This window comes from Epinephelus moara, chromosome 14 (genome assembly GCF_006386435.1).
Source record: "Epinephelus moara isolate mb chromosome 14, YSFRI_EMoa_1.0, whole genome shotgun sequence".
NCBI lineage: Eukaryota > Metazoa > Chordata > Actinopteri > Perciformes > Serranidae > Epinephelus > Epinephelus moara.
The window spans coordinates 22,800,578-22,826,089 of NC_065519.1; the positions used below are offsets into that span (position 1 = coordinate 22,800,578).

The 25,512-nt window shown below is 43.6% G+C and overlaps 1 protein-coding gene across 2 annotated transcripts in view; it reads left to right on the forward strand.

Annotated features, from left to right (window-relative positions):
- Positions 1-25,512, forward strand: part of LOC126401239 (latent-transforming growth factor beta-binding protein 2-like) — a 103,113-nt gene that overhangs the window by 65,606 nt on the left and 11,995 nt on the right. For both annotated transcript variants that reach the window (XR_007571051.1, XM_050062360.1), the window contains exons 13-32: positions 480-499; positions 749-785; positions 3,204-3,278; positions 4,140-4,265; positions 4,772-4,900; positions 5,106-5,225; positions 5,529-5,648; positions 8,831-8,950; positions 9,147-9,269; positions 9,385-9,510; positions 9,611-9,736; positions 9,943-10,068; positions 10,254-10,379; positions 10,904-11,029; positions 11,966-12,091; positions 12,381-12,500; positions 13,102-13,227; positions 14,993-15,115; positions 17,231-17,359; positions 24,952-25,080. Coding sequence is in view for 1 of the 2 variants with exons in the window: in XM_050062360.1 (XP_049918317.1) it covers positions 480-499; positions 749-785; positions 3,204-3,278; positions 4,140-4,265; positions 4,772-4,900; positions 5,106-5,225; positions 5,529-5,648; positions 8,831-8,950; positions 9,147-9,269; positions 9,385-9,510; positions 9,611-9,736; positions 9,943-10,068; positions 10,254-10,379; positions 10,904-11,029; positions 11,966-12,091; positions 12,381-12,500; positions 13,102-13,227; positions 14,993-15,115; positions 17,231-17,359; positions 24,952-25,080 (2,253 nt within the window). In the remaining variant the exon portion in view is untranslated. The remainder of the gene's footprint in view (positions 1-479; positions 500-748; positions 786-3,203; positions 3,279-4,139; positions 4,266-4,771; positions 4,901-5,105; positions 5,226-5,528; positions 5,649-8,830; positions 8,951-9,146; positions 9,270-9,384; positions 9,511-9,610; positions 9,737-9,942; positions 10,069-10,253; positions 10,380-10,903; positions 11,030-11,965; positions 12,092-12,380; positions 12,501-13,101; positions 13,228-14,992; positions 15,116-17,230; positions 17,360-24,951; positions 25,081-25,512) is intronic.

Here is a 25,512-nt window from a genome sequence, read left to right on the forward strand (position 1 = left end):
TCAAAGTGAAACTACTCTGAGCATCACAGCAATGCACACAAGTAATCCACATTGGCCATACATCTAAATCCTCAGGATTTACTGTAAATGTATCTTCCTGATTTAATGCTCGTGAGATAGTTTATTGGCAGAGCTATGACATTTTGATTTATATAAGGAGACAATTCTGTAAATATTTAGGGATTTTTGTCTTCATTATCAGAGATATCTATTTCCTTGTCTATCTTTGCATTTTTCCTTGGCCGGTAGTCCGCTCTACTTTTCTGATACAACTCTCTCTGTCTGGCTTAGAGGATAAATGTGCCGTAAGCTTTGTTTTATTAGAAATAAAGACCCTCAAAGCTGCGAGTCAAGTGCCTAAAGAGAACATGGGTTATTGTGTATGTTGCATAGAGTCAGTAATGGTACTTGTTAATGCGAACAGAATGTCAACATTATGCTACTGATAAACTTTTCTTCTTCTCTCTGTCTCGTGGCAGATGTGGAAATTCTGAGCCCGGTAAGTTCTCCCTCCCTGTCAACCTCTTGGCACATGCTTTTGAAATGTTTATCTTAGAATGATATGCTCTAGCTATCTCAGCTGGAGGGTTTGTTATGATTATATAACTTATTCAGACCACATTTCGGTAGATGCACACACCTAATTAGCGCTGCATACGATGACAAAAGCAGACGCACTGTATGAACACAAGTATGATGATGAAATGTAGCCAAAATCTTTGACATGTAATATTTGCTTGTTTTCTAGCCAGCTGTTGCGACTGACTCACCGCTGAAATATCCAGGTATTTGTCTCTTGGCTTCACTCATTCGAATCACACACTGCCTGTTCACTCTCAATAAGTGCCCTAATGCTGTTTAATTCCTCTTGTGGTCTGATTTATCTCAAAGCTCAAGGGCCTATAGTGGTTTGCAGGGATGGATAGTAACAGATTACATGTAATCAGGATTAGGTAATCAGTTACAAAATACATATAACTAAAATCAGCCCAGATTACATTTTTAAAAAAAAGTGTAATTAGATCATAGTTTCATTGTCAATAATTAGTCTATTAAATTTTTATTACTTATTTTAATATGTCAATTATCAACATTTCAACATTTATTTCTATAGCCCTTTACAAAACCCAAAGGTACCCAAAGTGCTTGACAACAGTGTCAGATAACAATTAAAGTACATGAAGTACCAAACACACACACACACACAAACAATAAGACAATACAGAAAAGAAAAACAATGGAAAGTGCGGCAGTGCTACAGGGCATTAAAAGCCTATCAACATAGATAAAATACATTAAAAAAAAAAGAAGAAAAAAAAGAATAGCCCTAGTCGTGATTGAAAGCAATTCTAAAAAGGTAGGTCTTCAGCTTCGATTTAAAAAGGGCGAGATCAGTAGTGGTGCGAATGTCAGGGGGGAGCTTGTTCCACAATCTTGGAGCAGCAAGAATGTCAGGGGGGAGCTTGTTCCACAATCTTGGAGCAGCAACAGCGAAGGAACGGTCACCCCATTGTTTATATCTCGACCTTTGGACTTCTAAAAGAAGCTGACCAGATGAACGCAGGGCCCTGCCACTATCGTGGATAGTTAAAATCTCTGACAAGTAGAGAGGAGCAAGGCCATTAATGGCATTAAAAACAAACAACAATAGTTTAAAATCTATCCTAAAACGTACTGGAAGCCAGTGGAGAGACGACAGCACAGGGGTAATGTGTTCACGTCTGGGCGTGTTTGTTAAAAATCGGGCCGCAGCATTCTGTACAAGTTGAAGACATGACAGGGAAGACTGGCTGCGGCCGACATAAAGTACATTACAGTAGTCCAATCATGAGCTGATGAATGCGTGAATTGCCTTCTCAAGGTCCTGCCGATTGAGAAAAGGCTTCACTTTGGCCAAGAGACGGAGCTGGAAAAAGCTCGTTCTAACAACAGAACTAATCTGTTTATCAAACTTCAAACCATTGTCAAATGTTACACCAAGATTTTTTACATGTGGTTTAAAAAAGGGGGCCAGAGTGCTACAGTTTGTTGCAATAACATTAGACAAAGGTGAAGTGCCAAACAATTTTTTTTTTTTTTAATTTCTTTATTTAATTTTTTGATAACCAATTTGTTATTGACCCATGAAAAGCAAATGCATGACGTTTAAAGACCAAAAATAGAATATTTGTGGAACTAACGTGTTTTGGCTGAGTCCATTTTTATGCCTCTACACCAGCGACAGCCCTGGCCTGAGGCGTTATGTTCTTGGGTTGTCCCGTTCTCATGGACGGATATCTCAGAAACAATTTTAGGGAATTTTCTCAAATTTGGCACAAACGTCCACTTGGACTCAAGGATGAACTGATTAGATTTTGATGGTCAAAGGTCAGTGTGACCTCACAAAACAGGTTTGTGGCCATAACTAAAGAATTTACACACTAGTTATGACAAACGTTCACACAAATGTCAAGATAAAAGGATGACGTGACATTTTATATCCAAAAGGTCAAAGGTCAACTTCACTGTGACATCATAATGTTTTGCACTTGTCTGCCGTTAATCAATGCCATAACTCAGGAGCAGAAGGGAAGATATTTGGTCAGAGACTGAATTGGTGACACTTATTTTGGGTGCCCATATTGAAACTGAGGTGATTGCATTAGGGAACTATATTGATATCATGACATGAGACTAGACATCTTCTTAGATTAAGGATATCGTAATATCATAAGTGCTGTTAAATTCTAGTGTAATCCAGAAGTATTCAGATTAGACTGCTTTTTGGTAACCAAATAGATTACATTACTAATAACAAAACATTGCCATGTAATTTGTATTCAGTAACTGACTGCATTTTAAAGTAATCTGACCCAGCCCTGGTAGTCTGAAATGGGCACAGACACATGATGTGTATTCTATAAATTGCTCACTCCTTCACAGCGGTGGCGGTCTCAATCCTGCTCTGCCAGCGAAAACATTGACATTAAAGTCTGAAGGTTGACTACTTTCAATGAGTCTACTTGATTTATTTTGGTCAATGTACTGTTTTTAGCTCGGAGAAAAGAGTAGATCATTTTTATATAGCCGCCCAGTGAGTGACAGCTGAGGCAGTAGTGGTTGGGAAAACAAGCAGCGTCTCGTTTAGCTTGTAGAGAACGAGGATTTACTATGTGTCACAGTGTTAGTGGTTCATTGTGTTCGCACTACCCCGATTTTCACAGAAACTGCTCCAGACTCCTCCATCATCTACCAGAGGCCAGATTTAGAGGAGACAACCCACACAGAATCAGCCACAGGTAAAACATACATCAGAAAACATGTATGCAACCCTGGGGCTCACTTGAAACATTAGATATCAGATCAGCAGTAATTGACAGGTGTGTATGGAGCTGTAGGGCGACCAGGCACAAGAGCAGCACGGAGCTTAACTCTTCATTTTTTATGCTCTCAGTCAACTGCTGGCAGACAGCAGCACATCTCACAAGACATTTTTTAAGGCTTACCCAGAGTTAAACCGTGGAGAGCCTGTATTATGATTTTATTTGACCCCTTTTCTCAGAGCCAATTTGGCTTGAAGATGCCGTGCTGCACAGAGGGTGAGAGGGCGAGGAACCAAGAAAGAGTGTGCCTCTTGGACGGGGAAGTTATCCCAAGTGGACAGAGGCCAGATTTATGAAAAATGGAGGACGAGCAGACAGCAGAGTGAAAAAGTGTTTGGGTGACGGAGAGAGTGAGAGGAAGAGCGCTAGGGAGGAGAATTTACAGTAATCCTACAGAGAAAGACACACTGTAGCGAGGGTTTTCCTAATAACCAGGCACAGGGGCCATTTCACTGTCTGTTTTACCACAGTCCATTTGGATAGAAAAAGACAAGAACAACACTAATGTCAGGCTCTGCTGTGCATGACCTGCTTCTCGCCGACCCCTTTGTGAGAGCTTCATACCACCTGTTAGAACACTACAGTGCTGTAAAACCTGTCCTCTCATCCAAGACCTCACCTATAAAACAACAAGATGGTTCCCATGGAAAACAACATGTGCGAGTGGAATGTAGTTTTTTTTTTTACTTTTTACAGTCTCTGTAATGTTACATAACCCAAGGTCAAAAATATTCATGCCTGCTTTCTGACTGTGCACAACTCTGTGGCTTTTCATAGGTATTGACAAGTGTGCCACCACCCCCGGCATCTGCGGCCATGGGAAATGCATCCCCGTGCAGACTGGCTACACCTGCCACTGCGAGCCAGGATTCAAGCTCAGTGCACTGCAGACCAACTGCATTGGTAAGCAACAATGTGAGGGAGAGAGGGGGAGATAGACGGGGGGGTAACAGTGGGACGCTCAGAGAGAAGGAGGGACACAATAACACACACATGCTGACACTAGAAGCCCCGGTGATTCTGCCTATCATCATCTCTGTGCGAGCAAGTCCTTAACACCAACACGGCACAGAAGCCTTGAGAAATGAAGCGAGCCAAAATGAAAGGGAGCCGTTTGTTTATGTTGACCTGTTCCGTGATGCCTGACAACAGCGTCCAGGCCCTCCAAAGAGCTGCCACGGTTCTGTGATCCCTTACCTCACGGTGAAGGCCTTGGCCGCAGCCTCTGCTCTACTCGGCTGGGCTCAGGCCCATCACTGAGGAATGCCTGCGCAGCAGAGGAGCTCCAAAGTCAGGGCTTTGGAAAGTGTACAGTCTCTGCCGTTGAAATGGAACGGCAGTGTAATGTCACATTCGATCTCTTGTACTCACCTTCTGCCTTTATTTTCTTTCTCTGTCTCCCGTTGCAGATGTGAACGAGTGTGACGAGAACCCATGTGAAGGGAAGGGCCGCTGCATAAACAGCTATGGCTCCTACACCTGTCAGTGCCACAGCGGCTACAGCCAGGTGATCACCCAGAACAGGAAGTTCTGTCAAGGTGAGACGCAGCCCAAAGCACAGCAGGGGACATGTTTCCAATGGATGAAAGCCATTAGCTGTTAACTCTCTGACTCTCTGTAAGAGCACCGCAAGTTCTTGTCCGTCAGCGCTGTTCATTTAAGAGCATCCTGGCCTAATTAATGCTGTGGAACACAATAGTCACTTTCTTTTCCGTTCTCCTTGGTTTTCATTCAAACTGGCAGATATTAATGAGTGCAGCATGCCCAACAAGTGCCAGAATGGCATATGCGTCAACACAGAAGGATCTTACACCTGTGAATGCAACAGCGGCTACGCCAAGTCCTGGAGAGGCCAGTGCGAAGGTGACATGCATGCATACACAAGCGCCTACGCACACGTACAGTTCACATAACAGCACAGTCATAGCCAGGCATATTTGTTTGCTGCCATGAGTTAATGTGTAGCCCGGTTACAAAACACATGTATTTTCCGCATATCAGAGCCAGGAGGAAAATTATGCACAGTTCGTGATGGAGGGATTGTGTGTTTGTATATATTAGCATTTGTGACCTTACACCCCTTTTTTCTTCCATGCATGTGCACATTGTTTTAATAACAACTAATTCAAATGATTATTTTTCGTGTCCCACCTTCTCCCGGAGCAGATGTAGATGAGTGCAGGGATCCCAGCTCCTGTCCCAACGGTGTCTGCGTCAACACTCCCGGCTCCTTCCAGTGCCAGGCCTGCGGTCCAGGGTTCAGGCCCATCGATGAAAGATGTGTGGGTAAGGCAAACCCACGCCCCATCACAGCAGCAGCACCACCACCGCTACCCAAACTCCTCAGGGTGTTTCCAACCGCTGCATGGAAAGAAGCTGGGTTTCCCTCTTACACTGTAAAAGCTTCCTGTATTAGGTAACATTTACGTAGACAAAAGCTGCTGCTCCCAGTTGGCATCACCGAAAATAACCAAGGCGTCATGGCAACAAGCCGTGTTGTTAACGACTTGCTGACAGCTTATGATGCAGTACAGTTCACCAGCTTGCACAAGCTGAATTACTTTCACTCAATTGTGGCTTTTTGCTCAAAGAGACACTCTGACTGCTGATGTGCACGAAATTTGTTTTAAATAAATTTCATTTTATGCTTCAAAGGGCTTTATACTGGGTTTTTTATGTCAAGTGTGGACCACTACTGGGCCCACACGACAACCCAAAACCACAGTGAGGATGGCTATAGTGTGTGGGCCGAACACACCCCTCCACCCTCACTCTCTCTATTCAGTGTTTCCACGTATGATATATCAGCTTCTCCACCCAGCAGCCTCCGCATATCCCCAATATTGTTTGAACACATACACGGTGTTATTGCTGATCTTTTGATATCACTGGCCCCTGTAAAAAGATTGTTTATAATACTTCAATTTGGGAGAGTCCAAATATTTTCTCTTGGCCACAGCCTTGAACAAACAGTGTATTATTGTTGGAGATCTCTGGCCACCGTACTGTTGGGCCCAGCGGAGGCTTTATTACCACTGCTGGGCTGGGTGATATGACCGGGAAGTCACAGGAGATGCATGAGAAGGTCAAAGGGTCAATTCCCCACTGCGAAGAGGTCCCGACACGCAAACAAATCCTCTCACTCACCCATAGGGATGTCTGTAGCGCGCTGTAAAACTCATACTGCGGATTATTAGACTTCAATGCACAAACGGCCAACAAACTACACTTGGTGTGTGTTGTGTTTAAGCTAACACGCTGGCAGCTCCCCACCTGAACACGGCCCTGTTACATAAGAGCCTGACTGGTGTTACTTACCATATCCCCTCTCTGTGACCTTGCACCCCCTCTAATTTGTTTGGAAACCTGAGCTCCTGGAGTGAGTATTCCAGAAATGTGAAAAGCTAAAAGACAGAATAAGGATGGAAAATATGGAAATTAGCTTTAGTGGTAATTAGGAGTTCATTTTAATCGATTTCTCAGTGAGGCTGACGACTGAAGCCCTTGTTTAAAGTTACATGATTTCCCTGCCTCCAAAAGAAACACCACTCCAGCTACCTTCTGTTTGTGTGTCCGCTAATGTTATTCATTCTGTGTAAATCTGTGGTGTATAAATAGCCACTGAGAGGAACCCTGTAAATGAGGGATAACACTGGAGGTAAATATTTTTACTCCGAACATCCACCCAGGCAGCGCTAACAGGCTCACAGTATACGTCTGGCGCTGTGAGAGTCACATAAAACAGGCAACACGAGCGCCGGGTTTCCAGTATTTGCCTCAGTCAATTGACGGTAGCACAGTGGTTTGGGCCCAATTGGCCGAATCGTGGATAAGCCTAATTGCTGGTGTGATAGGGAAAACAGCTCCATTCCCCCTGTCAGGGCTTATCGCGGAGGCCTGAGAGATGCCGGATGATTGCAGAAACAAAGCACTGGGCCACACTGACAGACGTCTGGCAGTGCCCACAGCTAGGCAAACAAAACCCAGTCTGTGACTCTCTCGCAGTGTTTTCACTGTGTGAGCTCTGTTTCAGCATCTCTATCACGTCCTCTCTCCACCTCCTTTGCAGACAAAAACTTTTCCTTCCTCTCCCCCCTTTCTCTTCCTCTTTTACTGTCTCTGTCTCTTACATTCACATAATCAGTCTCTCCCCTCACCTTACCTAAGCTGAAAATTACCATTGTTAACACTTGATAAATTACACTATAAAACATTATTTCTGCGTGAGGTTTTCCGAAAATATAATTTCTAGGTCAACTGCTCTGACCCACTGAGTGGAAAAGACAACTACTGCTGCAAATAGTAAAAGGCCTTCATGAATGAGGTTTGGGCACTGATTTAATTTAATGACTGCTGTTTTACAGTCATTTTGGGCACTAATTATGCTGTAATTGTTTCCCCCTTACTGAAACAACCCTCAATTTGTATACACATCTTTGTTTTTATTTTCCGTATCCTGCTGTATTCTCCTGCTGCAATGGCCCAGTTTTCCTTTGCATTTTAGATTTCATCTTATATTAAAGGGTCAGTCTACATAAATCACAAAAGTAACATATTTACCTACTTTTCTTTAGTAGTATCTTGGATGCAGATAGTTTTGGTTTTGTGGCAAGGTTTTGAGATCTTTCTTAAGGCTTTTCTGCCTTTCTGCTCAGAGTTATTTTGTTCACATCTTTCACAAAATTAATTACACTTAAAATGTTCAGCAGCAGTGTTTTTTGGACGACGTATCCTCATAAGATTGGTCATATTATATCTAATAAATTTGTGCCCCACGAATGATGTTATGTACTCAACATAAAGTTACATACATAATGTAAATTTACTTGGGTTTGGTTTAGGTAAAAGAAACATGGTGACTTGGTCTCACACAGTTCCAAAAAACTGTCTCACCACAGCTGAAATTCCATTTCCTTTCATTGTACTGGGGTGATGGCAGAAATCCTAGAGGTGGATATCTCAAAAACCTTTGATCATTCCAATATGTTATTTTCATGGCCTTGGAAAAGTTCAGTCAATATTTGTGAACACGAGCTACTCTCTCTCAAAGCCAGAAACATCTCAAACTTGTGATTTTATGGACCAGCAAAATGTTTGTTTTCTTTTTTATACCCAGATGAGCTTTATTTTACTCTAGTGTTCTCAGTTCTGAAACAGAAAATATACCCATATAGACTGTATTTAGTATTTCTGCCACTTAACCTTGCCGTCAGAGAGCCTTTTCTGACAGGGAATTGAACCCGTTATATCAAAGCACCACTAGATGCCACTGCCATAAACAGTGATTTTACTTAGTAGAACACTGAGTTGCAGGTCTACCATGGATTTGATTGGTTAGTGTGCAAGGTGAAGTGAAGCATTGGTCTCCAGTAGAGGCAGACTGAGACTTTTAATCTGTATGAACTGACACTTTAATCACACAGTGTACTTGCTCTCATATATATTATGTCCTGTCCTTCTGTCCCCAGATGTAAACGAGTGCTTGAACCAAACCGTGTGCGGCCGTGGTAGGTGTGTCAACACTGAGGGCTCCTATAGGTGCAACTGTTTCCAGGGATACGAACTCTCACCAGACAACGTTTGCCAAGGTAACTGTCAGTCATAAGGTCAGTCAGACATTATTAACGTCCCATATCAAAGTAACAGCTCTGTGAATAGTTCTCCACAGTGCTACTACAGAAGCTTCGCGGCACCATTGAAGCTTTATAAAAAAGGCTACAAAGAGTTAGACTTTATTTTCTGGGGCCCCCCTTTTTTTTTTACCCCTCTGTATCTTCTCTCCAGATGTGGATGAATGTGTGCTCCCCGGAGTCTGCCTCAACGGCCGCTGTGTCAATCTAGACGGCACCCACAGATGCACCTGTAACCATGGTTACCAAGTCACCTCAGACAGCGAAGCCTGTGAAGGTCTGCAAAGGATTATCTGAAGCTGTTGGGTGTAACTCGTCACTGCATACTTCTCAGCTTGTGGAGCTCTCTCTCGACAGCAGTATAATGTCTGCAAATTGTTTCTTTTTGTTAGATGTCAACGAGTGCGCAACTGGTAATGTGTGCCCTGCGGGAATTTGCATCAACACAGCAGGTTCCTACACTTGCCAGAACTGCAGGCCTGGGTTTGAACCATCTGCTGATGGACTGAGATGTGAAGGTATGAAATCGACTGTTTAATGATTTACCGTGAACTGCTGTTGGTAGATGGTGATGATTTCTCTGCCCAGTTGTAGTGAATCTGATTTTTGTGTTTCCAGATGTGAATGAGTGCGCCCAGGGTGACTTGTGTCTCGGTGGTGTGTGCGCCAACACAGAGGGATCCTACACCTGCACCAGATGTAAGGCCGGCTACAGAGTGTCTCAAGACCGTCAGAGGTGTGAAGGTAAACTCTATCTCCGGCTGTGCTCCTCAGTCAGTCAAAACCATTAGTGCTGTTACAACTGTTGAAGACTTACTCAACACATCTGGGTTGCTTGTCACCTCACTATTAAAACTCCTGTGCAACTGAATTCCCTCAACATATTATTTGGTCTTTATAGTCATCGGTTTCCTGACATGTCTGTGCTGGTGTGCATGTGTTTCTCCCAGATATTGACGAGTGCCAGTCCCTGTCTACCTGTGCCAACGGGATCTGTCTAAACTCGGAAGGCTCTTACACCTGTGAGAATTGTCCTACAGGGTACAAAGTATCATATGACGGGGAGCTCTGTGAAGGTTGGTTTATTTAACACTACTTTTTTAATAACTCCTGCATAATGCCATTTGTATGTTAGTCAGCCTGAAAGAACTGACACTGGTGGGGTTAGTGGTTCTTACCTTTCACCAGGATTTTCTTTTCCTTGGCTGTAGAGACACCCCCTGTCCCGCAGCGAATGTCTAACAGCCTGTGTTGTTTTCAGATATCGATGAGTGTGCACTGCCCACGACATGCCCCCAGGGAACATGTACAAACACAGACGGCTCCTTCACGTGTATTGTCTGTCAGCCTGGTTTCAGAGTCTCTGAGGATGGACAACAGTGTGATGGTGAGGCTGTTGGCTGTGTTTGTGCAGGAATGTTTTGTTTGTGCACTTGAGCACAGGTGTGTGTAGCGTCTATTCAAACATGCCAGACCTTGCCTTGATACCCGACAAAGCTGCGGTTAAGGGTGAATGTGCCAGCTGCGTTGAACACGTTCCCCGGCTGGTTCAGGCTGTGTATTAAAAGCATCAGGTGCGACAGCTTGGAACCCAAAGCCCCATCATCTGAGCCCAAAATCCCAAAATACTCCTTCTAGACATCACATCATAGCTGGATCCTGGACCCCTCCGCCTCTGGCACCGCTCATCTGATCCTTGCTCAACACAATGAGACACCAGCCCTCAAATAGAATATGATGATGTCAGGCTAATGTTCCGCAGATAGCTCAGCTAAAAAGATAGACGTGTCGACATTTGTAATTTCTAGCTCCAGTGATTGCCGATCTAACTGATTACAACTGGCGAGCTTTATTTATTTGAAGCCAGAGATGGTAATCTGCATTATGATGTGTCTGTGTATTTGTGTCCAGATGTGGATGAGTGCTTGGTGGCTAACGTGTGCCCGCGCCAGCTGTGCTTGAACACCCCAGGATCGTACACCTGCAGGAGCTGTGAAGCCGGCCTGCAACTGTCTGAGGATGGTTACGGCTGTGAAGGTAAAACTACCTCTGTTTTTATGTACCTGCGCAGAACACTTTAAGCTGTCACTATCAAAAACATTGCACCAAAGTTACAGTAGACCACAGTAGAAAAAAAGGAATGCATTAGACCCAGAACATGATTACAGAAAATCTTTACCGTGCAGAGTAATTTGTCATGACATGATTTATGAGATCAATGCAGTGAAACGGCTGCTTTGACGAATCCGGGGAGGCTGATCTGTCATGACTTCATGGGAAGCAGAAAAGGAATGGCTGTTTAAATGGATTCAAACATGGCCTCAGTTAGTCATATATACTGTGGTGTGTTTTTGAATGGAAGCGTGGATGTAGCCCAAGAGGAAGATCCCCTACCGATATGGGTCTTTGTGCTGGGAAAAGGTTTTACAAAACAAGCCCGAGTCCAAGTCGGCCTCTGATAGGATTTTAATGGATGCCTCTGATGCCATGGAAAATATTAAGGGCTTAATTTGAAATGAAGTCAACCACTCCCCTGCCTTCCACGTACTACAGCGAGCTCGCCCCGTTGAACTGTTCACCCAAAGGCAAAACTGAGCCGTCCCAATCACTTAACAATGGCCCACACAATTTTTCTCCGTAAGAAATACAATCTGCACCGGGTCGAGGAATTTCCAGTGATCACATAACAGCGAGCCAGGGACTGTTTGTAGATACAGTAATTATGCGCCACCTGTAATAGCTTGCTGTTTTGGATTCGATGACCCTCCTGCATACTTATCTTTCCACCCTTTTTAATAAAACACTGTCAGTGCGATCTAATAAAGGCGGCTTTGCTTACTGTATGTAGGCCGAAACACACACACACACAATTTTTTACAGACAGTGAACGATCAAAAAAGTAGATTCTTTAGAGGTCCCTTTGCTTAAGATGATAAACTAAAGCTAACCTTTTCTTCTTCTTCTGCATCTTAGACATTGACGAGTGCCAGACCCCAGGTGTGTGCCCCACGGGTGTTTGCACCAACACAGAGGGCTCCTTCTCCTGCATGGCCTGTGACCGTGGCTTCACAGTGGCACCCAATGGGCTCTCATGTGAAGGTACGGCGTAGTGGGTGGCTGACTGTGGTCACTAGATTTTTGTGCAGTCATTTTAATATGTCATCTGTTCCAGTGCAGTATGACCTACTGTAGTTAGAATAAGTCATTACATGCTGATGTAGATGATGCATGACTTTTCTGACATGCTCACTGTGGTCTGGAAGTGAGATTTACAGCTGGTGTGAATGTGTCATACTGATGACGTCTCCCTCTCTCTCTCTCTCTCTCTCTCTCTCTCTCTCTCTCTCTCTCTCTCTCTCTCTCTCTCTGTGTTTGTTTGTCCATGCAGATGTGAATGAGTGTGAGGACACCAGCCTGTGTGTGGCAGGCCAGTGCACCAACACCATCGGTTCCTATAGCTGCACCTGCCCAGCTGGTATGGAGCTGGTGGACAGGACGTCCTGCAGAGGTATTCACACACACACATACACACACACATACACTCTAGTGTTGTAAGAAATATTGATTTATCGATATATATTGATTCTGTATATTTGAAATGGTTTCAGTACTCAGTATAGATACACCAGTACCAGCTGTGCTTTTTTCTCCTATGAACATATCCACATACAACAGTTTGTATGATATTCTACGAATTATCACCTCATAAATGACATTACGTAACTCAATGTAAAGTTACCGAGGTCAGGTTTAGGCACGTAAAGTTACTGTGGTTAGGTTTAGGGGAAAAAAACACATAGTGAGTTTACGCAAAGATCGCACGGTTCCAAAACCGGTCTCGTGGGGAAAGTCCTGTGTTTTGTTACCCATCCACCACTTCAACCTGCCTCCTTCTTTACTCCCATCAGCACATTGGTCACATGATCGCAGCCTTCCTAAATACGTGGGTTATACATGAATTACAAGCTCATGATTATGTAAGATATGTAGAAATTTTGGTGTTTTCTGGGTCACCTGACACATAAAATATACCATTAATGCTTAACTGCTCCTCGTGGCTTACTTCATGTTGGCATCTTGACACAGCTGTGTGTGTATGCTTATGACAGATATCGATGAGTGTTTAACCGTGGTGGGGATCTGTGGAGAAGGACAGTGTGTGAACAATGAGGGCTCCTACACGTGCATCTGTCCTGATGGATATACCACCACCGATGGAAAGACCGGCTGCCAAGGTACAGTAACACACTGGCACAAGAGCAGTAACAGCAATGGGAAATTGTTTTTCAGATGATTTTATGAGCTTTGTGTAATTGGGTGAGGCAGAGTCCTAATTAGAAAAAGTTGGTAATAATATAATATGATTTTAGATTAAGTCATTTTACAGTAACCTCGTTGGCTTGCACACGTTTCTTTATTCAGTGCATGCAGGCTGACAGATGGTATCCTCAACACACTGTCCTGGGTGCTGAGGCCCAGCCTGGGACCCTTGGCATGGGTGATCAGACTAGCCTTTCTGTGTAATGGGCCGTGGCCTCATCAACTGTCTCAGCTCACTCTCTGTTCGGACATCAGTTTGATGTTATTCCAGCCGCACCCAGTGACCCACTGGTCACAGCGATGGGGGAAAAAAAAATGCAGCCTGATCATCAGCTAAGGAAGGCTTTTCTTTTCAACAAACTGGAGCATTTGCTGTCAAAATACATGAAATAACTCTGGCTAGGCTGTCAGAATGCGATCAGTGTTATTTCTGGTGTGTCTTGCAGCTACAGTAAGAGGTGAAGTAAACGGCAGGATGTCTGGCAGTGAAATATCCTGTCGTGATGTGAAGCAGGTAGGCTTGAATCACTGGGTTCAGGCCCCTGCAAGACGCTGGCACAATCCTCTAATGGGCAAGTGTGACTTAATGTAGAGGACTAGGTTCAGTCCTTGAACAGGGACATTCTTCTGCTGAGGCTTTGGCCTCGGAGCGCCTTAAACACCGTACTCAGACTCTGAGCAAACTGCCCAGCCTGCATCAGGTACGTTGGCTGCCCGCCACAACAAATACTAGGCTCTAATTATCCTATAAATCAGCAGTTGTCGTATATTTTCTTGCAGCCTGCCATTGTGTGTACAGTGCTGACACAATGAAAGCCAGACCCCTCTGACATGAGCCTGCAGGGGGAGGAGAAGGGAGGATGAGGGTATGTGAGTTTATGGGAATGAAAGATGGGTTTAGTCAGGTGAGGCCAAAATGATGCTTGGCCTTGACCGTGTTGGTCTTTCAGCGAAAACAGAACATACGTAATAAAGGACTGACAGCAGACTGAAACACATCTAAATTTAATCCACATCAACAGGTTGTGCCACGGCCTTGCCGCTGTGCCTTTCAATAAAAGCTTTGAAGTCCTTGAAGTAACTCCAAAACTATCCAGTCACAGCATATTTATGTGTTTACTTATAGTCTGGGCTATTGTTTTTTTTCTCCCTATCTTTGCAAACGGGTGTTTGCCTTGTCGTCTCTGAAAGATTCATCTGATTATCAAAGGTTGGAAAAGGAGGACAGGCTTTTCCCCAGCGATGAATTTCCCCCGCTTTCCCCATATTTTACCCGCAAGTCCAAGTGCCTTACAAGTTATGCCGTAATGCCGCAATTATCCACAAATCTACAGCTAATCAAGCATGTCGTGGTCGTTATTAATTTTTACGAGTCGATGGGAAATGTTCTCAGCCTGAAAAGCCGAGGTAGATGTTTTTTTCCTCCTTTGTTTCCTGTTTGCCAGTATACTGTTAAATGCTCCAAATGGCCAATGAATCTGGTGCTCAGACAAGCGCTTGATTACACATTCTTTTTGTGATACTTATGAAAAGGAGTGGTGTTCCCTGTGGATTTAACAAAGACGGAGGATATATGGGGATATTTAGGGATAATCAATATGTAACAAAACTTGACCCACCCTTTTTCCAGTTATCTTTCTTAATTCGTCTGCCTTTCTTTCCCTCATCTCTCTATGCCAGATGTGGATGAATGCAGTAAAGACAACGTGTGCATCCGAGGCGAGTGTCTCAACACCGATGGCTCTTTCTTGTGCCTGTGTGAAGCTGGCTTCAAGTTCAACGCTGACACAGCTGACTGTGAAGGTAAGACAGGATAAGGCCCCAAAATATTTGTGAAATGGATATTTTCCTCCTTCATTTTAAATGTTCGATTTAGGATTTAGGGGGACATATTAGCAGAAATTGAACATATTACAATATGTATGTTTTCTTTAGTGTGTCATCACCTGAAAATGAGAATCATGGTGTTGTCATTACCTTAGAATGAGCCGTTTATATCTACATAGGGAGCAGGTCCTCGTCTATGGAAATCTCCATGTTGCATGTTTCTACAGTAGCCCAGAATGGACAAACTAAACAGTGTCTTTCGATAGGGCCATTTGTGTTTTTGGGTTTTTGGGTTGGCCACTGTAGTTAGCAGCCCCTCTGTGACGATAGCCTTTGAAAAACACAGATTTTTTTAATGTGAAACTTCTTTATTCAGTGTTTTTACCAATTTAAATCACCACATCTGTTTGTTTTGGTGAGGAAGAGACCTTTGCGAATAATTCAAGTCCCGGTAGAAACCTTCTTAACGTCTCGATCTTAAAGTTATCAAAGAAAAAAGGTAAGCACACATTACAGGTGCTGAGCTATTGGCCCATCCCTGACATGCCAAACAATGCAGCAGGATGCCTCGGCAGATAATTCAGCTCAAAATCTCCCGAACGTCTAGATCAGAAAAAAGGTGAGAGCATACATTAGCAAGTACTGGACTACCGGCCCATCTTCAGTGTGCAGAACAGCATGGGAAAAACACTTATTTATGTGAAACTGCTTTATTTTGTGTTTTTATTGGTTTTAATCACCTGGTTGGATTGTTCTGGAGATGAAGAGACCTTTGTGAGTAATTCAGCTCCTAGTAAAAAAAAACCTGAACAATGCGCACCGAAGGAATTCTGACCTGGAGAGGTTTCAGCTGGTTGCAATCTGAAACCTTAAATACTGTTCATTTAAAAAGAAAATTATGTGCACACGAACTTTGTTTTACGAAATCTCTGTCCACATGGACAGGAGGAGCTCACTCAAAGATACAAGTGATGCTCTGGACATGTCAAAGTTTTCCTTAGACTCCTCATCAACATTACCACTCTGGAAAGTGTCCCACCATCTGTTGGTTCGACCGGGCCTGATCCAGAACCGTTGTTTCTGGTGAACCTCAAACTGTGGCGCTGAGAACCAAACAACATTGGGCACAGCACACAGCTCTGTTCCTCTGTGAAGGGGTTCAGCAAAACTAAGTTAAGATGTAAAGTAGTCAATACACTAAGCAGTGCTAACAAAATGTAAACAAGCCAGTAGTCTGCTGTGATGTTATTGTTTCTGGCACATGCTCGTCACACAAACTAACAATGGGCACGCGCAAATTTGAGGAGATGAAATCATTATTTCCTAAATGCTCTGTTTTACACGTCCACACAGATACAAAGCACTTTCAAAAAAAAAAAACTGCCGTTGCATGTGGATGAGAGGCCCAAACTAAGAGGAAAATACTGGTTTTCAAAACTATCTGTATACGTGTAGACAGGTCTTGAAATTTCCTTGTATATGTCATAGTGATTGTTGACCTCTTACTGTGCCCTGAGGCTTCTACTCTCAGAGTAAACCAACATGTCAGCATTAGCTGTTTGATCGTCACGCTACATTTAGACTTAAGTGTACCCAGTATAACACAGTTGGCTATGATTGATTATCTATAGGCAGTGGGGACTGGGTTCCAGTGAAAGTGTCCAAGCCTGGCTTAGAGGCTTTCCTCTCAGGTCTCAGGAGTGAGGGGTGCCTGGATTACATGGCTGGAGCCCTGAACTCCCTTTCCCTAGAGGGAAGTATGAATGACCCCATTGTGAGCAGGAGGTGTTTCTCCCTCTGGAACGTCTCCCTTTAGCTCCTTCACAAGTTCTTTGGTTGCTGTGATAATATTGTTCTTGGCCATTCCTGTTGCCTGCTGCGTTTACTGAGGACAGCTACACCGCAGGCCTCCTGGCCGACTCCTGCTGTACAGCCATTACACTGGAAGCAGAAGAGCAGAGAAGGGAATACAAGTGTGTGTGCGGGGGTTGCATGTGTCCGTGTTAGTGTCTGATTGCACATGTGGTTGCGTTTGTGCCTCTGTTTGTCAGTTACTAACCAACATCTGTCTCTCTTTTGCTCACTGTACAGACCAGAATGAGTGCAAGGAGTATGGAAGCTCAGTGTGTGGTACCTGGCGCTGCGAAAACACCATCGGCTCCTACCGCTGTTTCATGGGCTGCCAACCTGGCCTCGAGGGAGAGGACGCCACAGACTGCGGTGAGTGGTTAAACCGCGTGTCGTTAAAAGACTAGCACACACAATTATGTTAAGAAAAAACAGGCAGATTTTGAGACTAACTCACTTTAGACTGAAGCAGAAGATGTATGCATTGTATGAACCGACCTATTTTTGTACCATTCACCATTTGGGCTGTAGTTAAAGATAGAGGAGAGCGTAGCCTCAAATCAACTCTGCATGCTATTCAGGAGTCTCCTTCTGTGCGTAGATAAAGATATCTGCTTGGCATGCAGACACAAAGAGGCTGATGTGAATCAAAAAGCTATCAGGTACTCGGGTCTTCCTGCACAAGAGGCCATGGGGGAGATGAGGAGACATGGCCCCTGAAATTGGGGCACTTTAGAAAGAGGAGTGCACTGTCATTGGAGGTGGTGTGTGAGGCCAACTGATAATGGTCTCATCCTTTGGACAACGGAGCTAATGGAGTGCCTCTGGCAGAGACACCAGTGGAACCTGATCACCGTTGCTCTTCTTTTTAGAGGGGATAAAATTGTGGGGGCCTTGCCTCCTCTCCTCCCCCTATGGGGGAGCCCAGTCACCTGGGTTGACTGGCTAGGTTTGCACTTATGCTACATCTGGGCCCACAGCTGGCCAACAACAACAGACATATCTCCATGACCACCAGAATACATGAAGCTTTCTGTGTTTACTGGCAGGATTAGACACCTTGGGTTTGAAATATTAATGTGGTTTGTTGCACAACGATCTGAGTTTGTCTGTCTTTATTTTGTAGCGCAGCATTGCTTGTCTTTGTTGCTCTCATAGCACCATAAAACAACAAGTCTGGTTTATGAGGAATACGAGAGACAAAAACAAAAGGCCAAATATTTTCCTCATATTAAGACAGAATCCAAACAGTCACCGGAGAGTGACAGGCGAGGAGGGGGAAAAGCAGTCTGAGAGCATCCGAATGGAATGATGTGTTGGACTGCAGATGGAAGCTGTGGGTGTTTGCGGGTGATTGTGTGCGTATGTGAGTGCAAGTGTGTGTGCGTGCATGTGGTTAACTGTGGGTTTCTGCATCCCCGCTTGTGTGTTTGTGTTAGAGAGAGAACCAGAGACTGTAACCGTTGTGGAGATGCACTCCGAGTGCAGTGCGGCTTCAAATATTCTCATGACCCTGAGTTTTTATTGGACTATCAACAGATGGAGATCAGGGGGAGAATATGCTGATCAGTGACAGATCAGACCTACGCCCCCTCCATCACCCTGATCCCGGCTTCGAGTGGCTGCCTCCTCGCTGCACTTTACGGTGTTGCCTGTCTGGCACCAGCTGAAGAGTGCCGGGGCCTGCAGTGTGATAAGGGCAGATTAAAACCAGCTGCCGACCTTCATTGCTTTAGTGTCAGAGTGAAACCACTGCTCAAATCAATGCCTTGTTATCTTCTGTGAGTTACACATTTTCTTATCTGACATGTCCTGTGGAGCACAATTGAATCTTTAGATGGGACCTGATTAAAAACAGCTAGTTACATATAGTTAAATGACTGAATAAATGTAATTGTAATCAGTTACAGTTGTTGGAAAAAAGGAATTAAATGACAAGTCACGAATGAAAAAGCTGGTGATTACACAGGGATTACAACTTAATATATTCTTATATGTAGAATAAAATATTCATTCTGTTGCTCTGCATGTTTTTGCTGTGCAAGAATGACTTTGTTTGGCAGATATCTGAACAATGCAGGTCAGCAAAGCTGTTGGGAAAAACCCATCAAGGGTAGGAGGCTTACAGGGAGCTGTCTACGCCCAGACAGGCTCCATTTGTTTGGCAGTGTGCGGACAAATTTTAAATGCCACCTGAGACTGACATGCCTCTGACCATCCAACCACATCAAGTCAGGTGGACATGTTGGAAAAAAAACCGCCTTTCAGTTTTAGAATTTCAAAAATATTTCCCTTCAAAATTCAGAAAAGGTTAAAATAGTTACGTTCCTGATTATATTTTTAACAGTTTAGATAGTAATCTGTAACCTATTACGTTTCAAAAATCACCTTCCCCACACTGCTGCCCAGTTATGACTGAGTCTGACCATATTTCCCCCGTTGCTATGTTGTGGCGCGAGCTGTTTCGTGTTTTCCCCCGACCCCACAACAAACACTCGCACAGCTCAGCCTTGACTCATAGCCCCAGACTGAAAACCAAGCCCTCTCGCCCTCAAAAGCCCGGTGCTGCACACAATAGCGGCTTGTTTCACCTCACGGTTGCAAGTTGTGGGAGATGCTGCCGTCACCCCAATAAAAGTCCAGGGAGGGAGCTCAATTACTCCGGGGCATTTTTGTCTGCTTGTAAAAATCATCAAATATTTAAGAAGAGGCCAGACACTGTAATTTGCAGTTTCTGAGAGGGGCGTTGTTTTATTTTTACTCACCGGCCTTCGAAGGGGCAGCGGTTGTCTTTGGCTCTGCTCGCAGCACTCATTTAGATTTAGAGGCCATAATACAAAAGGGGAAAACAGGGTTTTTTCCACAGCAGCGCGTCAGCTTCAACTGTACCGTGAGGGCTGTCATTCTGCCATGATGCTGTACAGTGCACACGGCTCCTATGGGCATGTGAAAAAGGCAGTGTGTAGTCGCAGGTCATTGTTTTTTAAGCTTTAATTCACCATCATGCTCATAATTTCCCACAAGCTATGCCCTTTATGTCTTTAATAAGGCTTTCCCATGGGCGGAAATTGTCTGTGGTCACACTCCTACCCCTTTAAATGTATGGAAATCTAAAGACTTTACCATGTGTGTGTGATCATACAGTTGTGCGTATGTACTGTATGGTGTTTTTTCTCAGAAATACACACATGATATGACAGTTTGACCTCCACTGTAGTTAACCCAAGACATGTTGTAGATGTAACGTCAGACAGAACGCACAAACATGCTTCCCTGAAAACAAATACCTCACCTCATCCTCGCCCAGTCGCGTGTGAAATAACCTCTGCATATGGGTCCAATCAGACAAGGGGTTGCCCAGAAAATATGGGAGAAGTGTGGGCTGCGGAGGGTGAGCCAACAGTCACTGATTCCTATATTATTGCTGCCTGCCACCATGTGCTCTACATTAACACATGGCACAGAGACCCCCACCATTAACCCTCCCCACCCCTTAACCGCAGCATCACCGGATCCAAGAAGCAGGTCCTCTGGGGTCAGACCATTAAGATAGGTGCCTATTGCGTCGGGTCGCCCCATTTCCCCAGCTCCTCCCACCTCAACTGAACTCCTCACCCTCGTCCCTGCCTCAGATCTTCCCTTCAGGCAATTTACAGCTCTGCATGTGTCCTGACGTAACCGATTATTACATGGAAAGACTAAGAAAGGCAACCCCACGTCCTGCTGGTGTGAGACTAGCTCTTGGTGGAGTTATCTCATTTCGTATTATTCATTTTTTCCCACAAACCATTAGCGCTGTGATCAGCGAACGGACTCTCCGCTTGGAAGACAGATCTAAATTACTGGTCAAGTAATGCTGCCACTCAAGACAGATACACAGAAAAACAAAGGCCATTAAAATTGTTTTGGTCTCGATGCTCTCATTTCTCCCCAGGACGATTTCTTTGATTGCGTCTCATCATCACAACATGTGGTTTGCAACAGATTTTGTTCCATGTTACACATGAATGAAAATCTGCCTGCAGACACTGATTATTTTATATATTAGCGGAGAGCTTTCATCGCCTCCCTCCCAGACCTCCCAGCTGGCCGCCGCTGTCATTCCAACATTCCAGACTTCACTTAAGCTCTTCACACTTGAGGAAATGTTCCTTAAACTCTGATATTTAATACTTTTCACCTTACTCTGAGAATACTCCTGATTAAGCTGTGGGAACGTTCCCCTCCAAAATGTATTTTTCAATTACTTGTAATATCTTATGGTATCCAAAAAACATCGCCACTGCTACACTGGTTTGGCATCTCACTCCTCAGCTGCAAAAATGCAAATTCAGTGGGTTGGCGGTTTTCAGTATGTGTCCATCCATTCTCCTTCTATCATCTTGCAGCCATTTGAGCCCACAAGTCTATTCTAGCAATCCCTCTCAGCGTTTCCTGTGAAAGGTTTTACAAAATGACAAAGGCAATTTTGTCTTTGCGGTTTTATTAGCTTGTGGGAGCCCCTGTCTCTGACCCCAGAGGCATGTTAGAGAAGTGGCCAAGTCAGGACAGGAACACTGACAGAGGACTTGTCCCCCAGCAAGCCTGACAAAGTAGTTGTCTGTGTTGGAGGGGAAGACAAGGCCCTGGCCAAGCACACTGTTCAAATCAAATGGCTTGTGGTTTTTCTGGCCCACTTTCTCCCTTTCTTCAGTTGATACAGCCTTTACGAGTGCTCAGAGGCTAAATAAAACCGGTTTAGACAATATGTGAATGACTGCGCTTTGCACTCTATAAAGCAGTTTGTTTTAAACGGTGCCACTGGACTTGACTTGTTGTCCAAACTGATCTTAGGAGCAGACTTATCCAAAATGAGCTTTACAAGAATGAGACTGTTTAGTGGAACTGATCAAAATGTAATTCAAGTATTCGGGTTGTTGTGATTTTATTGTCTGCATTTTTCCCCCTGTTTTTCTAGAACTTGTGATCGCTCCAGTGGAGTTACTATTAGTCATGGAAACTCTGAATGGAATGGTCATGGAGGGTTGTTATTGTTAAGACTACAAAAAATTCAATCATGCTCATGATAAAACACAGTGGTGTGTCCTCTAATTTGATTAGTGCAGTTCATATCAACTGTCAACTGTAATGTTCCCGATTTAACGACTTTCAGAAAATATACAAGCACTGACTTAATTTCATCTCTGACTGAATAGTTTCTCCTTTGTTTTTTAATTCTTAACTGAAAAGAACAAGATGTGTTTTCTAACATGGGTTGTGGAACTAATTTCTCACAAATTTATGGTCAGGAGATGCTATTACAGACCAAAGACTGAAACAGATGAATAGACCATTTTGTTATGGCGAACAAGTAAACACTCACTAAAATGAACACTTTAGAATGACTAAAAAACATAACAAATAGTGGTTATGTGACCCTGAAACAGATTTAGGAGGTTAACGTTGATCAGAGGCAAACAAAACTGACCAGAGAACAAATTCACATGACTGAAGTGTGATCATTAAACTCTCTGATTGTGTTTTTTTAAACGATTATAATCAGACTTGCCTTGTAGCAGTATCAGTCTTTGGCCTCTCTGTTACACTCGAGACGCCAAGAAATAAGAAATTGCTAACAAATGTTGCCTTTAAAAAGCGAGTCGTAGAGAATCAGCAGCGTTGTAACATGGTCCAGTGTTAACAGCCTCAACGTCCATATCTTTCTCTCTCACGCTGACATATAGCATGTCGTGTCTCCACTGGTTTTATGATTTACTGCCATGCAAACAATGAACTACTGTAGGCTGCAATCTGCCAGATCTCCTACACTCTTAGAAGTAAAGCTGCTAAGAAGAACTATATAGGGTTCTTCGACTTGTCCCAGTAGGAGAACCCTTTTTGGTTCCACCTGAGCTTCCACTTGAAAAACTTGCAAAGAGTTTTACCTATAAACAAAGCCAAGCATAAAAGGTTATAGCTGGAACCATCTGTGACAGGTTTCACCCAGAACTTCCTATGAGAGTTTCTACAGAGAACCCCTCTATAATGGAGCCACTCAGAACCCTCTCCTTTATCCAGCACCTTTCCACCTTCTAAGGGTGCTAACAAGAACCCACTCATACCCCTTTTCCACGGAATTAGCTTTGGTTCTTGGGACGGTTTCTATTCAGGATTCGTGGAACTTTGGTGCTATTTAGCAAACCAGCTTGCTTTTCCACCAGTTTTGCGCAGAACCATTGTAATCACGAATGCGTCATCAATGAGGGATGTTGCACAATGCACCGCGTATTACATTAATTACCTTCAAACTTTTGTTCTAATGCTACAAATCTTTGTTTTTACCCAAAAAAACGAGCATTGGCCAACTATTAATGAGACTTCTGATGCTCTTTTTTTCAGTGATTTCTCTCTTAAATATTCCACTGTTGCCTTCTCTATCTTCTCTTTCCAACCTGTCAGATACGACATGCCCACTGATGCTGTCATGGTTCTCACCTCAGGTCAAGGAAAACCTGCTATATTTTAGTTCCAGCTGAGAACCAACTTTTGAGGTTCTGAAATCATTTATTTTTGGCTTAAATGCTCTGAACGGTTCAAAATTAGGTGCAGGAAATGGAACAGAACTAGGTTTGGAAATTAGCACCAAGTGCTGGTAAAATATGCAAGTGGCTGCTAGATTTTCTTAACAAACCAGCCAAAAAGCAATGGTAATCTATTGAGTGGTTGGTAAATTTGGGAATCCACCAGCCACAGTGGCCAGGGGACAAAAAAATAATTTCCAACCCTGAATAGAACCAGTTTTGTTTTGGTGGAAACAGGGTATCAGGGGCTTCTACTGGGGACCCTTTTATTTTCCAAGGGTTTCTTCAAGAACCCACCCAGGGCGGCTCTTATCATAGTAATGGACTCCATTATGCATAAATCTGTCTCTTGCTAATCATGGATTGAGTTAAACAGGTTAGTCTGAGGCCAGAGGAACAACACTCAGCAGCCTTGTATGTCATGGGGCTCTTGAAGGGCCGAGACTAATGTGGTCCTGTACAACCCACGACACTCATAGGTCACAGTCAGGTTTTAGGGGGTGGAGACTTCATGAAACCACTGCTACTACAGTCCTTACTATACAATGCTGCAGTAGGGTTGGGAACCGAAACTTGGTTCCCAACTTGGTTCCAAATTGAGACAAATACTAAATGCACGTAAAAAGAAAGAGGGGACTCCTGATACATCTCCAAATAAAAATACAATTTGAAACATGAGTAAACATTTGAATATTTGAGAGTAAAGATGAGAACACCCAACAAACCTGAAGGACTCTTTCTTTCAAAAAGGGTTCTTCAGATGCAAATGGATCTGGGTAGAATCTCAACCCTTCAGGAAGAATCCTTTTGTAACCGTTATTTGTAAGAGTGTATGTTAAAAATCCTGTAATGGTATCATTTTAGATCTACAGCTGATGTCAAACACATTAAGTAGGTTTAAGCATTTTGATTGATTAGGATGGGAAGCAACTGCTGATGCCAAACTTGAACACTCAGCCATTTTCTTTAACTGCTTGTAAACTGTCTGAGTTAATGCAGAATGCTGGCTTCATGTTGTAAACTCCTCCATCTGTTACTCTTTGCCAACATCCCGGTGGCCTAAGTGTCGCTTCTCACTATTGACACAACTAAAGAACATTCACTTGCAGTCTTCCAGATCTAGATCCACTGCTTCACTGTGTTGATGCAGAAGGAATGTCTCCCTGAAATGATTTACAAACATCAAAGTTTGAAAACCCTTTAAATGAATTGTTTAATCTGTCAGCTGTTTCTGGCATGTTATGATGGCAGTGATTTCTGTTGTTATTATAAGGTCACAACAATGGTAGTGATGTTTATTTTGGAAAAACGTGTTTACCGAGGCAGTTTGACAGTCTATTGCACGGAGTGATGTTATAAATATTAATGTTGTGTTCACCTCTCCTGTGCACTCTCGCCTTGCAGATATTGATGAGTGTGTCAATGACACCATCTGTGGGAACCACGGCTTCTGCGAGAACACAGACGGCTCCTTCCGCTGCCAGTGTGACCGAGGCTACGCCAACCCGCCGGGAGACATGAGCAAATGTGTCGGTCTGTAACTGCTCCTCAACAAACATTAATCATACAGTACTGCTTGAAAGATTAGCGTGGAGATACGTTGTCTTCTGAACAATCCTATAAAAACACCAAAACCAACAATGAATCAATCATACTTACAAGTATTGTCTGTTTAGCCAAAACCTGATGTAACTCCTTACTTTGTGCCATAGCGTCACATTGTTGTACTCACTGGAGCATGAATGTGCATAAATCAGCATCTGAAAATAGCACCCAACGAATGCTGCACTTGACACCTGTTTGAGCAACTTTTGCTAAAAACTACAGTGCCCAGGTGTTTGAGAGTTTTCTGTTTAATTTAAATATACATTTAGATATTTGATTACCCATTTTTAAAGATTGTTAGATCTCTAAGGAGACTGTTGCATTGTAAGTTTTGGACTTTTCTTGGGATTTATTGAAGAT